The sequence below is a fragment of the Mesoplodon mirus genome (genome assembly GCF_964341445.2).
Source record: "Mesoplodon mirus genome assembly, chromosome: X".
NCBI classification, from domain to species: Eukaryota; Metazoa; Chordata; class Mammalia; order Artiodactyla; family Ziphiidae; genus Mesoplodon; species Mesoplodon mirus.
This window is the reverse complement of record NC_138981.1, coordinates 91,985,656-92,002,594: the sequence shown is the minus strand read 5'-3', so window position 1 is coordinate 92,002,594 and position 16,939 is coordinate 91,985,656. Positions and strand designations below refer to the sequence as shown.

Genomic DNA, 16,939 nt, shown 5'->3' with positions numbered 1-16,939 from the left:
GAAGCTTTGATTGGTTGAGTGTTTGTTTTACTTTATGAGGCATTCCTCTTTTATGTAGCATACAGACTTAGAAAAAATAAATCAATTATAAAACAAGCCTTTGGCTATTTTCCTACCTTTACACACTTAAAAGGAGTTAAGATTTCAAGCAAGCTTTGAATAAGAAGATAGGTAGGCTGGCAGATGTGAGGTAGGAAGTTATTATAAGCATAGAAGGAGGTAAATTAGAAGAGTAGGAGATAGAACAAAGAAATAAAGAGAAATTTGGCTCAGCTGAAAGAAAAGGGTGGGAAAGTAGATGTAGGAATTGGTAAAAAGTAAAAATAGGGGTCACAAATGCAGCATAACATCAATTAGCAATCTTACAGAGGGTTTTGATAGGGGGGGCCAAGTATCAAGAAAGATTCTGGCAATCACAACACGTGCAGCTTATAGAAAGAAGAAATTATCTGGACTTCCCTGGTGGTCCAGTGGTTAAGAATCCGTCTTGCAATTCAGAGGACGCCGGTCCGATCCCTGGTCGGGGAACTAAGCTCCAACATACCGTGGAGCAACTAAGCCCACGTGCCACAACTACTGAGAGCCCGCCTGCTGCAAACTAGAGCCCGTGCGCTCTGGAGCCTGCACACTACAACTAGAGAGACGCCCGCACACCGCAAGGAAGAGCCCGCATGCCGCAACTAAGACGATGCAGCCAAACATAATAAATAAGTAAAGTTTGCATAAAAAAAGAAATTATCTGATATGAAAAAGCCATAATATGAATTGAAGACTAAGAAAAAGAAATATGAACATCCAAAAAAATATTATGAAAGAGACAGTACCGGGGAAGAGAGAATGGGAATGAAGAGGAGAGACAGAGGAAGTGATTATATATCAACTAATAAAGAGGGAATTACTGAAGGGCTTGGAGATAAAAGGCAAAATCTATCACTTTTAGAGTGAAAAAGTGTAAGAAATTGGAGATCTGGCTAAGAGATCAAGGATAAGGTAAGAAAAGTGGAAGTTGATGAAAGATAAAGAAATAAACATGGGGGCTTCCCTTCCCTGATGGCGCAGTGGTTGAGAATCTGCCTGCCAATGCAGGGGACACGGGTTTGAGCCCTGGTCTGGGAAGATCCCACATGCCGCGGAGCAACTAGGCCCGTGAGCCACAACTACTGAGCCTGCGCGTCAGGAGCCTGTGCTCCGCAACAAGAGCGGCCGCGACAGTGAGAGGCCCGCGCACCGCGATGAAGAGTGGCCCCCGCTCGCCGCAACTAGAGAAAGCCCTCACACAGAAACGAGGACCCAACACAGCCAAAAATAAATAAATAAATAATTTTTTTAAAGTCCTTAAAAAAAAAGAAATAAACGTGGGAGCTAAACATATGCAGATAGCTTCTTCAGAGCAATGTAATTGAAATTATTCGGGAAATGGAAAAAAGGAGGATGTTCTCAGTTTGAAGATGGGAAAGTGAAAATACTAAAATAGTTAAAAGAGTAGTAGTAAAAAACAACCAAAAGAGGTAACTATCTTCAGGTTGAAAAATTGGAATCAAGTGTATGAATGTTTGTTTATATAAATAAACATGCAATAACTTGACAAAACTGTCAAAATAAAGGAGTTCAAATAAAAGCATTCATTAAACACAGCACTGTTAAAGCTGCTGGATTTGGCTTCCAAGAATTTAAGTTCTAAAAAAGCTTTCAAAAATGTTTTTTCAAATTTGCGAGGAAAATCATTTATTTCACGTTTACCACATTTTAAATAAAAGTAGCTCAAATTCTATTTCCTTCTTTATATACCCTAGAAAAAGCAGTATTAGAAGAATGGGAAAAAGAACAAAGAGGTAAAGAAAAGTTTGGCTCAGCTGAAAGTTAACAGTGGGAGTGTGGATGTGTGAGGAGGCAGAAAGGAAAGGAGAGGCCACAGATAATCATTCCTAAGTAACAATAACAATTAGCTCTTTGATAGAAAGTTTGAGACTGGGGACAAAGTGGTCAAAACCACTGGCAGGAAAGGTCATTTTTTTTGCAACAGAAATGTTTGCAAGGTTATAAGTGCTTTATACTACGTAGAAAGGAAATTGTTCAGGTTTTGTAAGTGCTTTAAATCAGGCAGTTAGTGTAAAACCATGCAACAAATAATTTGGAAGCTAGTGCTAGAATACATTTCTAGTTACTTGGGGAAGTCTTCCAGCGCATTAAGCTATAATCATCATCAAGCCCCTGCAAGTCATTTAGGAATTAATATGTGCCAGTGTCTGGGTTCTAAAAGTACAAGAAAACAAGCAGACAACTTTGGGTTGCTTTTCCATACACACAGAGGTTTATCATCTGACAGCCTGAATATTCAAGGTCATGAATCAGCCTACATATGGGAAGTTCTATAGCAATATTAAATTGGGAACAGAATAGATATGGTCTCTCAGCTGCATGACAGAACAAGAGATTTAAAAAATATCAAGAAATTCAAATCATTCTTTGAATGTCTAAAACTGAGTAAGGTATCAATATTCTAGACCCTATTAAAGGTCTATGTGGTTTTGGTAGCATCCTGACATATACGTAGCAACAAACTTCTTAAGGAAACTCATCACCATAAGTGATGTGAAATGCTTTATTAAATGACACAGCAAGATAACAAAAAAAGCAAGGTTCTGTGATTTTAAAAAATAGGCAATTTACAGGTAATGATTATTGTTCATGAACCAGTTATTTGGATGGATAGAGATAGAGCATCACTGATGTCAGAGATGAAAAACACCCTAGCATGTCATGTAGTCCAACCACCCATACATTCGTCTGTTCTATGGTATCCCTGATAGAAAGCCTGGCTTTTTCCTGTAAACTCCAGAGTTCTCCCAAGGCAGCCTATTGCATTGGTGGGAATTTCTACTAATTAGAAAGTTATTTCTAAAATATTTTATGGTTGACCCTTGAACAACACAGGGGTTAGGGGAGGTAACCGCCACACAGTCAAAAATCTGCATATAACTTCATAGTCGGCCCTCCTTATCTGCGGTTCTACATCCTTGGGTTCAACCAACCGCAGATCATGTAGTACCGTTGTATTTATTGGAAAAAAAAAACCCACATATAAGTGGACCTGCACAGTTCAAACCCCATGTTGCTCAAGGGTGAACTGTATATATCCAGATGTTATAATCAGGGCTGGCTTTATGAGCTTGTGGCCTGTCCATTAAGGCCTCATGCTCAGAAGGGCCCTGTGCTTGCTTTAATACGCTACTGTCACCCATCTTAAAATTCTAAATTTTTGAACAAAGAGCCCTGCATTTTCATTTTGCACTGGGCCACACACATTAGGTAGCCAATCCTGGTTACAGTGGTTATCTCCGGGCAGCAGGATGATGGGTGATCATTATTTTCTTTTTCACACCTACATATATTTTCTGAAATTTTTACAATGAACATTTTTTAACCCTTAAGATAGAAAAATGAAGGTATTTCTTATACACTTAAAAAAAAGAAAAAGGAAGGTCTTTCTTAGGATAAATAAAATGCTATTCAATACTTCCTTGCAACTTTGGGGCAATACAAAACGTATGCTCTATTCAATATGATGGGTCTTCAAGTATTATTATTATAGTTACCTTGTCTCCCGTTGCTTATTCTTCTCCTCGCCTACCTTAAAATATACCTAGTTCTTTCACCAGTTTGTTGCATGAGATTGTCTGGGACTCTTATTATTTCTTCTATCATTCTCTTAACATACCTATTTGTCAAAGTCTCTTATGAAATGTGTCACTCAAACCTGAATACCAGGTAAGATCTGAACAAATGCAGGCTTCTTATACTGTGGGCTACATGGTTCTATTAATGCAGTCAAAGATCATACCAGCTTTTTCAGTCCCTATGTCATATTATTATCATACTAAGCTTGTGATCAACTAATCCACTGTGATCTTCTTCACAAACATAAGCACCAACCTAGGAATTCTCTGTCCTGTACAGCTGATTTTTTTAAAAAACCTAAATGCAGTTTACATTTACCCATGATAAATTTTAGCTCACTGATTTTAACTGAGCATTCTAACTTGTCCAGTTCTATCTGAATCTTGATTTTTTCTTCTATGATAGTGATTCTCAACCCTAACTGCAAATTTGAATCATTTGGAGGACTTTTAAAAACTCCTCAAGCTCGACTTTTAAAACTACTGAAGCCTGGAGATTCTAATTTAATTCATCTGGGTCAGGGTCCAGGTATTCTGTTTTTTCCTTAACTTTGTATTATAAAAATTTTCAAAAATAGAATAATAAACTAAAACTTCTATGTGCCCATCACATAACTTCAATAATTATCAACATTTTGCCAATCTTCTATCATTAATCCCTCCTAGAGTATTTTAAAGTAAATCCCAGATATCACATCATTTTACCCATAAATACTCCAGTGTCATTTAGTTTGTTTTAAAAGGTTCTCAGTTGAATCTAACATCCGGCCAATGTTGAGAAAACTGATCTATGGTATTAACTGTCCCTTTCCATTTTCAGACACCTGCAAATGTGATAAACATTTCTTTTTTATATTAGGTTAATGATAACGATGAACAAGTAGGACCAAGAGCTGAGTGTTGGAGGAAGGGCCACTATAAAAGAGCCAAAGCTTGAAGATGGTACTCATTATCAATGTGCTAGTTTAGTACACTTTCATTTGACAAGTGGCTCTTTCTGCTTGTAAAGTAGATTGAGGACACTGTGTAAGGCAACACTGCTCTAGCTACAGAAGTCATTAAGATGAACTTCCTAATACAAACAAGATTTAATTTCCATTCTAAGTAAAATGTTAGATTACAACTTGGGGCCATAGAAATGATTACTGGAACTTTATAGTGAACTCTGTATCTTGCCTTAAGTTGCCGTATTTACAAAGTCAAACAAGTACTCCTTTACTGAATTTTTTATAATCTCAAGTTCATTAAAAGTTGATGAACAAACTAATTAGTAAAATGACAACACACTTAGTAGGAAATACATTCAAATAGGAGAAAGTACTGTTCTCAGTAGAGGTTGTAGGTTTTCCTGTTTCTACTGCTTTTGCTGCCAGTTCTAAGTCCTTAAAACAAGACTGTGAATGCTTATTTTACAACTATCCAATAGCCACAGCTGACATTTTGAAAGCTGCCAACTTTACACTAAGAGCTTTGGAAAACTGTTAATAAAAATAACTCTTTTGTACTGTTTTCCCTCTCCCTTCATTTTTTAAGGACATTTACTTGAAAGCTGGATATACATAAGCTCTCCTTTCCTTCCCTAACTGAAATTTTTGTTTCATTAAAGGATTTAGAATTTTTTAAAGGTAAGTAACTGATGACATAAATGGCAGATTACAGTGTCATGGGGGTAAAAAAGCATACATGAATTATTAATCAAATCCAGCTATACTTCTAAAGATTAAAACATAGAGAAATATGAGAATTGTTACCATCTTTATTTACAGCACCTTAATACACTTCAAGACTTATGCATCACTGTACAAAATGAGTAGCCCTCAGAAAATTTTAAAAAATACAACATCTGAATCCCCAGGTGCAAAGCAAAAAGCAAGTGTGGCAGCAAATGAAACCTCATACACAGTACAGTGCTTTAAAATCATTATTTAGAAGAACTAAAGCTGGCCATGATTTTGGTTAGTTTAAAACAAGAGGAGAACTAATGATTAAAACTTCACTTTTTTATACTGGAGTGAGAGAGAAAAAAACAAGACCATCTAGGCGGGAATTGAAATGGCAGTGGAGACAAAAAACAACAAAGGTTTAACTCTCAGGTCCCTTTGATATTCTATCTCCGGTTTTCCAGGTTTTCCTCTTCTATAGAAGAGGACATTGCTCTTCAACAACGTTTCTGGTTGCTAAGGGCACTATATCTTGAGTCTCATATTTTCAACCACAAATAAATGAATCCGGAGTACTTGCTGTGTCCCCAGCAACTGCCATCTTTTGCTTTTTCACTACCATATTATTCCTCCCACTTAGAATGTCCTCCCCAGTTCTCTCTACCAAACCACAGCCCAGATATTGTTGGTGCTGAGAGATGGCTGATTTAATTTTTAAAAACAATCCAAACGGGCTTTTGGCATGTTGCTCCACAGATGTCACACTGGGATTCTGCCACCAGAATACCACCTATTGTTATCAATCACTGCTTTTAGGAACTCTTTGTATCATTTAACAAGACATTAGATAAGCATACTTTACACCAGATCTGGTCCTGGAATATTGCTTTGGGAGTTTCAAATACTCCTCATACATGACTATTTATAAGCCACTCAAACCAGGCTGATATTATTACTGACTACCCCAATAATTACATATTTTGCTTGCTTACTTGTTTATTATCTGTCTGTCCCACCAGATTATAAAGTCTGTGGGGGTAGAAACTATTTCTATTTTAATCACCACTGTATACCCAACACCCAGGACAGTAGCCAGCTACTACCCATTTCTCTGCTTCCCTTCACAGTGAAATTCCCAGACAGAATTATGTATATTCACTCTGCTCGCCAAAACCTGCTTGGCTCATATACTCTAGTCCCTCTGGTCTCTGTGCATAGGTTACCTTAAAGAAGTGTTCCTACACCAAATTTATCTAAAATACCAATCCCCTCCCCTCTCTGTTACTATACCTTACTTTATTTTTCTTCATATCGTTTACTGCCACCAGCCATATATTATTTGTTTATTTGCCTCCCTCAACTAAAATGTTAGCCCCATGAGAATAGGGATTTTGCTCTGCTCACTGCTGTTATCTCTAGCACCTAAAACAGTGCTTAATTTTTAGAAGACACTAGGTAAATTATCTGTTGAATGAATGTATCTTGTAACATCACATTTAGGACTTACTCTTACCTGTTGTGCTCATATAGCAGCAGCAAAAGGTGAAAAACTGGGCAGATTTTCTAACATCAAGGTAATATAAAATCCATGTCATAGCTGTACAGCAACATGGTAAACATTATAGTGCCCTTTATTTTATTAATTTTTAGCTTACTTTACATCTATACTCCTTCCACAACTGTCCACCAGAAACACGGGCTTTCACCAGCTGAATCATTATTTCTTCTTCAAGTATTATGTTTTGAAAACTGTAACTAAGATAACTAAAGTTATACATACTCTTCAATACCACTAAGACAAGTGATGCTTATACTTATATCTATAGAAGCACTGTTTGAGAACTTCTGGGTTTTGGGAAATTGTAGATCAAAAAGAAATTCTGTCCTGCTATTTTATTCTAATTGCTGTTTATTATTTTGATTAAAAACCATAGATGCAGGAATTCCCTAGTGGTCCAGTGGTTATTACTCTGCGCTCTCACTGCCGAGGGCCCGGGTTCAACCCCTGGTTGGGGAACTAAGATCCCAGAAGCCATGTGGCCAAAAAACAACCAAAAAAACCATAGATGCATAGCCATTATCATACCAAAATTCTTGAGTGATTAACTATCAGTGTTTTGATTTTACAGTGATATCACTGCATATTGTATACACTCAATGTTACTACTCCAAATCAATTTCTATATACAACATGGGAAAAGTAATTACTAGGGAAAATGGTACAAATATAGATCCTCATTTGGTCTTCGGATAAAGAAAATGGCACTTAACATCTCGTACCTTCATTAATAGATAAATGAACGTCAAATGTTTATATACTTGCTCACAGGTTTCAAAACTCATTTGACTCACATAACAATGCCATGAGATAGGGAAGATAAGTTTTGTTCCCATTTTACAAATGACAAAACAAAGCCTTTATCAAACAATTACAACTGAATAGACACATAAAAATATTGAAGAAACAGAGAAGATAAAGGAAGCAGGGTGAATGGGGTAAGTGGAATCACTGGACTAGGTGGTGTATTCAAGCATTTGTGGATTTTAGCTTGTAGTTGACTTATTAAAGAAAAATCTCATAGGGTAACCCCTGGGGAGGGCAAATCACACTGTGCTCAGTTCCCTCCCTGGGACATTTTGATACAGGTGAAATCAAGTAAGAAATTACCTTTAAAGATCTCTTTGAATGATATAATAAAGAACAACTCTGTAGGTTTTGAAAAATGAAGGATGGTCAATATCATCACTTTTAAGTCTTGATTTTCTTTTCATTAGAACGACATCCACTTGACAGCAAATATTAATTTCCTACCTACATTATAAATCTCCAATATCTTAACCAAAAAATAAAAATAAAAGAAAGAAAAGAAACCAACCTAATTGCATACAATCTACATCATTATTACTTTAACGTAACTCTTGAGGATTGAGGATTCAGGACCCTAAGGTAAACTGGAGTGGTGGTTTCCAGCCTATGCTTAAGGGAGGAAAGACTCCAGCAGCAAGCAGGGGAAGGGAAAGGGAGAGAGAGCAGTGTATTACCAAGGTATCTGAATTAAGGCCCAAAGCTTATAGGTATGCAGTCAACAATCCTTCCAATGGAACAGGATAGAAAGCCCAGAGATAAACCCACACACATACGGTCACCTTACCTTTGATAAAGGAGGCAAAAATATAGAATGGAGAAAAGACAGCCTCTTCAATAAGTGGTGCTGGGAAAACTGGACAGCTACATGTAAAAGAATGAAATTAGAACACTCCCTAACACCATACACAAAAATAAACTCAAAATGGATTAAAGACCTAAATGTAAGGCCAGACACTATCAAACTCTTAGAGGAAAACATAGGCAGAACACTCTATGACATAAATCACAGCAAGATCCTTTTTGACCCACCTCCTAGAGAAATGGAAATAAAAACAAAAATAAACAAATGGGACCTAATGAAACTTAAAAGCTTTTGCACAGCAAAGGAAGCCATAAACAAGAGGCAAAGACAACCCTCAGAATGGGAGAAAATATTTGCAAAGGAAGAAACTGACAAGAATTAATCTCCATAATATACAAGCAGCTCATGTAGGTCAATATCAAAAAAACAAACAACTCAATCCAAAAATGGGCAGAAGACCTAAACAGACTTTTCTCCGAAGAAGATATACAGATTGCCAACAAACACATGAAAGGATGCTCAACATTACTAATCATTAGAGAAATGAAAATCAAAACTACAATGAGTTATCACCTCACACCGGTCAGAATGGCCATCATAAAAAATCTACAAACAATAAATGCTGGAGAGGGTGTGGAGAAAAGGGAACCCTCTTACACTGTTCGTGGGAATGTAAATTGGTACAGCCACTATGGAGAACAGTATGGAGGTTCCTTAAAAGAGTAAAACAGAACTACCATATGACCCAGCAATCCCACTACTGGGCATATACCCTGAGAAAACCATAATTCAAAAAGAGTCACGTACCACACTGTTCACTGCAGCTCTATTTACAATAGCCAGGACGTGGAAGCAACCTAAGTGTCCATGGACAGATGAATAGATAAAGAAGATGTGGCCCATATATACAATGGAATATTACTCAGCCATAAAAATAAACGAAATTGAGTTGTTTGTAGTGAGGTGGATGGACCTAGAGTCTGTCGTACAGAGTGAAGTAAGTCAGAAAGAGAAAAACAAATACCATATGCTAACACATATATATGGAATCTAAAAAAAAATGGTCATGAAGAACCTAGGGGCAGGACAGGAATAAAGACGCAGACGTACTAGAGAATGGACTTGAGGACACGGGAAGGGTAAGGGTAAGCTGGGACGAAGTGAGAGAGTGGCATGGACATATATACACTACCAAATGTAAAATAGATAGCTAGTGGGAAGCAGCCGCATAGCACAGGGAGATCAGCTCCATGCTTTGTGACCACCTAGAGGGGTGGGATAGGGAGGGTGGGAGGGAGACGTAAGAGGGAGGGGATATGGGGATATATGTATACGTATAACTGATTCACTTTGTTATACAGCGGAAACTAATACAACATTGTAAAGCAATTATACTCCAATAAAGGTGTTAAAAAATTCAGTTGTAAGCATAATTAATGTTTTAGACAGATAATAATATAGATGTATCCCTACCAAAAAAAATAATAATCCTTCCCTTACTACCTAGAGCAATTGGTGACACTGACCATCCTTCATATCTCAAAACCTCCTACAAAGCTGTCCTTTATCATTCTAGCAGATCTTTAAAGGCAATTGTTTGCTTGATTTCATAGGGATTCAGGTTCCAGGGAGGGAAGAAAGGAGTGGAGCACACAGTGTGATTTGCCTCCCTAGGGGTTGCCCTATGGGATTTTCTCTTTAATAAGCCAAAATGATATTTATTAATTTACAGTGTATGTGGGGGGGGGAGGGTTGATCTTTCCTTATGTAAAATGAAATGTTAAGGCCACCATTTGTGTACCCTGGTCCCAGTAATGAGGTACCTGGGAGGCCAAAATTTTACCAGATGGTTCCTTTGTGAGCATGGAATGCAGGGATATTTTGCCAAGGAAAACTGAGAACATTTTCAGGGTTTGGTCCTTGAGCTTGGGGTAGAGAAAAAGAAGAGAAAAGCGTTGTGTTTTTGATGGATGGTCATAAAGAACTTTTTAAAAAGGCTACCTTATTGTTTTTTATGTATGTGTTTAAATATGATAACTCACATAGTGATTTATTACGTTTATATAAATATCATAAAACATTTTGAAATGGAAAGTTCATTTCAAACATTACCATGTTCTAGTTTTTACAGATGGTTTAATTTCAAAGTAATGATGCCAAGATGAAAGAAGAGATAAGGAAACATACTCCATTTTCATGTTTTATTTCTTAGTCTTGTTCTACATCACAAAAAAGGAGGTCTACTGAGGGAGGCTGTCAATCCAACACACAAGAACCTGCTTACACTGTTCAGATATGGAAGATTCAAGAGCAAAATACTCTCAACAAACTATCAAAATTAAAGCTTCCTAATTGGCAGACCTTCCTAAGTCCCATACACTAGAATACATAATAGAATGTAGCCCCATAATTTCACTCATGTAGTAGCTCCCATCTGCCAAGCAGAGCAAATTGTTGATTTGTGCTTAATAAGCCAAATATGCATTAATTATTTTTAATTACATAAAGCCAGGTGCTAAATTTAGGTGCCAGAGAAAAGTCATCACCCTTATCAGAGAGGAGGAACAAGGAATAATGCAAGGTAACTGCAAAAACCCAGAAGGGTGAATTACTTCTCTAAATGAGAAGTAATAAAGTATAGATCACTTTATCTGAAAAATAATCTTATGTATAACAAAAATTTTCACAAGATATTCCACCCTGCTGTGAACCAGGACAATTAAGTAAGATACAGTTAGGCAAATAGTAAGTAATCTACCAGATATCCACTAGAAGTGTTTCAGAAATTTAGAAAAGGATTTAAGAACTCTAACTTCCAAATTAGTCTCTTGCTAAAACCATCCTAGGGTTCTCTGTTGCTCCAATTCCATTATTAGAATTAAAGAAAAAAGAAAAGAGTCAACTAACTTCACCAAATCCACAGCTAAAGTCATTACATTGCTGGTGCTTATTGCCAATTTTCACATGGCCAAGAAATGAAATCTTAAAGAAAGTACAGCTATTAACATTTCTAGATGGTCATTATCTTTTCTTCATTAAAAAATATATAAACGAATATCTTAAAGGGGGAGCACGTAACATTGGATTTTAGCAAACAAAATGGACAAAGGCAAGCTTATGCTGGCACACAGTCAAACTCCTGTGAGAGCTAATCCAAATGTAGATTTGTGGTAAAGCACATCAAAGCTTTTGGCTTCACGATTTTAAGTAAGAATACAGTAATTGAGCAGCCATGAAAATCAGCATACTCTTGCTCTGGACCAAAAAGAACCAAATGAACCTTAAAAACACCTCTTTGCTCCATTCTGATCAATTTTGTTTAATTTACATGAAATATAGTGGTAGCTCTCATGTGGTAATTTCAAGCATCTTGACAATACAACAGGTAAAGCAAACATGCAGAGATCCGAACTGACTACAAAAATGGGGCTGTGGCTGTTCTCAACATACATGTGTGGCAGAAATCTTGGTTTAGGGCTTCCCTGGTGGCACAGTGGTTAAGAGTCCGCCTGCCAATGCGGGGGACACGGTTTCAAGCCCTGGTCCGGGAAGATCCCACATGCCGCGGAGCAACAAAGCCCGTGCGCCACAACTACTGAGCCTGCGCTCTGAAACCTGCGAGCGACGACTACTGAGCCCACGTGCTACAACTACCGAAGCCCGCGCGCCTAGAGCCGGTGCTCTGCAACAAGAGAAGCCACTGCAATGAGAAGTCCATGCACCACAAGGAAGAGTAGCCCCCGCTCGCCACAACTAGAGAAAGCCCACGCGCAGCAACGAAGACCCAACGCAGCCAAAAGTAAATAAATAAATTTATTTTTTAAAAAAAGAAATCTTGGTTTATTTCTTCAGATAAACACTCTCTTATTCTAAAGAGGTGGGGCTAGAGTAAATGGGAGTGGGTAGGATAGAGATAAGAAACTGGTGCAACTGATCCATGCTCTAAGAAAGCATGTCAAGGGAATTCCCTGAAGGTCCATTGGTTACAACTCCCGAGCTCTCACTGCCGAGGGCCCAGGTTCAATCCCTGGTCGGGGAAATAAGATCCCACAAGCCGCATGGCAAAAAAAAAAAAAAAAAAAAAAAAAAAAAAAAAAAACTACATCAAATGAAAAACCAAACACAGAAAACAAGGAGTGATTATATAAAGAAAATTTGCAACAAGTAAAAAAAAAAATTACTACTACATAACAGTGGTTTGATTCTCAAAAAGCTGATTTACTTATTAATTTTCAGGAACACAGTAGTTGTAACAAAGTGAAATACACTTCTTTGGTAGATGAGGCCAGGAGTACCAGAAAAATTCTGATAAAGTAAGATTATGGGGAACCAAAATATTGTGCTGTAACACTGGGCTGGAAAATCTATTTTAAATATATTCCAATCTGTTCTCAACGGACTCAAGTGGGTGAATTGTCACTGGGTAATTATGACCATTGATTCTCAAGTTTTAATCTGGTAAACATATACATCTAATAAATGGAAAGACTCCTCTGCAAAATAACACTGGTAATTTTTGAGAATGAGAAAACAACAAAATGTGAAGTTTAATCAGGCAATTTTTGTTGCCATATTTTCAAGAGAGCCTTTTCAGACGCTGGATAGGATGAATAGGTCATGCAAGATTTTTTTTAAATGTCCCATAGAACCTCAAAATTCTCTCCACACTGCTGGGGTCTTGGGGGAAAAAAGGAAAAAACATCACATGTTCATCACCATCTTAACAAAACACATTGATTTGGCTCCTGTTATCTTTCATTTTATCCTCTCAGCTCTGAGGTAGACACCATTTACCAGAAGAGAAAAAGCAATGTCACCTCCTCCATGAATCTTTACCCAACCCTTCAGTTATTTGGTTCTAATTACAATTTGCCTGGTTTAGTAGTTAACGGGTTATAATTATAATTTGCCTGGTTTGCTGGTTACTTCCCCCAAACCCGACCCTCTGCCAGATTAAGAGCACTTCGAAGGCAGGGAACTGAATGTTAATTACCTTTGTACCCTAGCATTCCATGTGGCACATAGTAGGCGCTTCGGGTTGAATAAATGAAAGAATTTGTCGAATATAATTCAACAGGAGATTAGGATGGGACTAACATGCAGGTTTTGGGACTCTTCCCTCTTCCCGTTCCATCTCGCTGCTGAATTAAGCCTGGTCCATCACTTCAAGGCCACAATACCAAACTAGAAGTTGTCATGATAAAGAGCTCTGGCCTCCCAATGACCAAAAGTTTGCATGCCCCTGCCCAAGACGACAGGTCTCAGACCAAAACTCCTTGGAGGCTTTAAACACTAGACCCAGAGTTCTTGATTTGTAAATCAAAGAAGTGAAGGCAGGATAGATTAGGCGGGAAGAGAAACTTCCGTTTGTTTAACTGGTTTGCTTACAACCTTGGTTTTGAAAGAAAGGGCATTTCTCTCTTTTCTCAAGAGAGAAATGAATTACGAAGGTTACTTTGAGAGGGGATCCCAAAGATTGAAAACTTGGAGACAAAGTGAAAGATGATAAATCGGGAGGGTTCAGAAATTCTGAGACCTACCCCCTCACCCTCCCCCGCACTCGGACCCTCCCCGACTCCCTAACCTCTCATTTGATGCCGATTCCTCGAGACAGGATTGGAGCTCCTCCTTTTTTCCTCATCATCCCTCCTCCCACACAATTACACCTCCCACCCCCAGGGTGGCGGTTACCGATGGGGGGCAGGGGAGGGACTGGGAGGCTTGTGGAAAAAAGTTAAGTGCACAACTGCGAACTGGCCCGGGTCACCAGCCTAAATGCGACCTGCCCACGTCTAACCCTCGTCACCAGCCCCCTCCCCCATGGAAAGCGACAGGGCAGGTACTCTGCCTCAGAAAGAACACTTCCTTTACCTCAGATTCTTCCTTGGCTTCAGAAGGAACCCCTCCTCCCTTTCCCCGTCCCACCCAAAGACCGACTGCTGGTCCAGGGAGGCGTTCTCAGGACTCAGTGAGGGCGAAGGAAAGGTGGTGGCGGGAGAACCCCAGTCCCCCCCCGCCCAGGGTTTAGGATCGGGCGGCGGGCGGCGACGACTGTGTCCCTCACCACCTTTTAAGTACCAGCGAACACGGCCCAGAGGCGAGGGGGTGAGGGCGATGGCCAAAGCTTACCTGTGAGCCCCCCGCCGCCTTCCTCCCGGTAGCCCCGACGCCGCTGCAGCACGAAGTAGTCGTTGGACCTTTCCATCAGCCACAGCTTCAGCGCATTTTTCAGGAGCACTTCCTCGGGCTTCAGCCACATCGTGAAGAACTTTATGCCGCCCGGGAGCAGCGACCCAGATGCCCTCCTCACCTCACCCCTCCACCCGTTTCCTCCCGTCTACTTCTCCCACCAAATCTGCCTCAGGCGGCAGCCGCTCAGGTTCTGCTTTTCCACACTTCCCCCAACCCTCCCTTCTCTCCCACGTAGGCAGCGAGATTGCCAATTCCCTCCCACAGCGCTACCGCCCGACTGGGAAATAGTCCCGTTCCTTTCCCTTCTGGGAGTTGTAGTTTACTCCCCGCTTTTCTGTACTCAAGCACCTGGAGCGCGGGACTACACTTCCCACAATCCACTGGGGAGAGAACTGGGTGGGGGTGCTTTCAAAGCGGGTCCCGCCACCAGTTAAGTGGATTTTGCCTATCGAAAGTTTAAAGCGTTTTCTGGCAAATAAGTGAGTCCGGGTATAGAAGTGTTGTTTCTTCTCATCCTTTTACAGCCGAGGGTGTTAAACTGTCGAAAACAGTTTCCGGAATTTGGGAGTAACGATCGGCCATTCTGGGAAGGAGCAGTAGCTGCAACTAACGTTTAATGAGCTCTCACGTACAAAAGAGATTTCACAGTGTCTCACATAATCCTTGTAGAAGTCTCACGAAGCATATCTCATTCCCCAACTTGCACATAAATAAACAAATGCGCAGTCGGGTTCGGTGACTTATCCAAGGTCACACAGTAAGTGGAGTTTGATACGATTCCTTGTCTGATTGAGAATCTTCCTTAGATTAAGCTCTTTCCGCGCGTACAATAAGAATATAAAACCTCCAGAAGCCACACAGTGTTTTTTACGCAGTGCTCCTCCTTTCCCAGATTTGTTCTATTTAAATGTTGTAATCAGCCACAGAAAATGTCGTCCAACTTTGCTTTACTGGATATAAACAATTTATGAGCGATTTTTTTTCTTTCTTAAACTCTTTAAGAAAAAAAAAATCCCTTTCAGGGCAAGCTGCACATCTTTGTACCTTGACAACGATACGCAGCTGCTTAAACACTAAGGTGAATGAGGTCAGTGGTTTGTGAGACATCATTGTGAGAAATTACTTGAGGGACGTTTTTATTTACTGCGATAACTAAGCCCACCAGAATTAAAGAGTGCACTAAAAGCGAAAACACGTTTATAGGAAGGAAGGAGTTGGGAGGCAGTCTACAAAAAAACAAGTGGCTCTTGGCAAGCTATTTTGAGAATGAAGCCTCAAGGATCTGGCTTTTTTTTTTTTTTTTAATGGGGTGGGGCACACCCGGATGCCAAGTCGTGGAGCCAAAGAATTCTGCCTTGGAGTTGCGTCTGTGGCTTAACCCTCGCAAAATGTGGGCCAGTCCAAAGAAGGCAGGCGTGCGCTACGAGCAGGGATTTTTCTTGGAGGTGAGAAAAAGGTCAATTTGGGATTCTCTTCTGAAACGCAGTCGTTTTTCCGAAGGCAGCTTTCCGGACAGGGTGGGAAGAGGCAGTCTTCCCACAGCCCAAACTGCAATGTATCCTTGGGAAAAGCCATCCTAATTTGGATGTGTATTAAGGAAGATAATTTCTTATCTTCCTGGTGAAAGATCAGTAAATGTGGCAAATGTATCTTCCTTCTTTATTTTTACTGATACCTTTCCTTCCCCCTTTTTATTTCCTTCCTCATCAAACCACATTCTTTTCCAATATCCTTAAACTTTAAGAGTTGTAGCAAGGGCTGTGCAGAAATGGATGGTTCCTATACCTCATTACTGCGCAACTCCATTCAGATACACCCACATGCTACCTGTTATAGAATCGGACCCCCTTTTGGCTTAGAGCGGGGTGATTTAGCGAGCTCCTGCTGTAGTAAAACATTTCATTGATTATGTAAATAAAACTTTTTTTTTTTTTTTTTTTTTTGCGGTACGTGGGCCTCTCACTGTTGTGGCCTCTCCCGTTGTGGAGCACAGGCTCCGGACGCGCAGGCTCAGCGGCCATGGCTCACGGGCCCCGCCGCTCCGTGGCATGTGGGATCTTCCCGGACCGGTGCACGAACCCGGGTCCTCTGCATTGGCAGGCAGACTCTCAACCAGTGCGCCACCAGGGAAGCCCAAAACACTTCTAAATTACTCCTGCAATATAAAGTTTTGGCTTGGTCATGCACTATATTTCAAGCTTTTACAAATAAAAGTATTTTTCTGAAAGTGCCTTAAAAA

At 39.7% G+C, this 16,939-nt stretch overlaps 1 protein-coding gene across 3 annotated transcripts in view; it reads right to left on the bottom strand.

Moving 5' to 3' along the window:
- Positions 1-14,923, bottom strand: part of TBC1D8B (TBC1 domain family member 8B) — a 69,386-nt gene extending 54,463 nt beyond the window's left edge. For all 3 annotated transcript variants that reach the window (XM_082609663.1, XM_082609664.1, XM_082609665.1), the window contains exon 1: positions 14,638-14,923. In XM_082609663.1, the coding sequence (XP_082465789.1) occupies positions 14,638-14,767 (130 nt within the window). In that variant the 5' untranslated portion in view covers positions 14,768-14,923. The remainder of the gene's footprint in view (positions 1-14,637) is intronic.
- Positions 14,924-16,939: the final 2,016 nt, after the last annotated feature.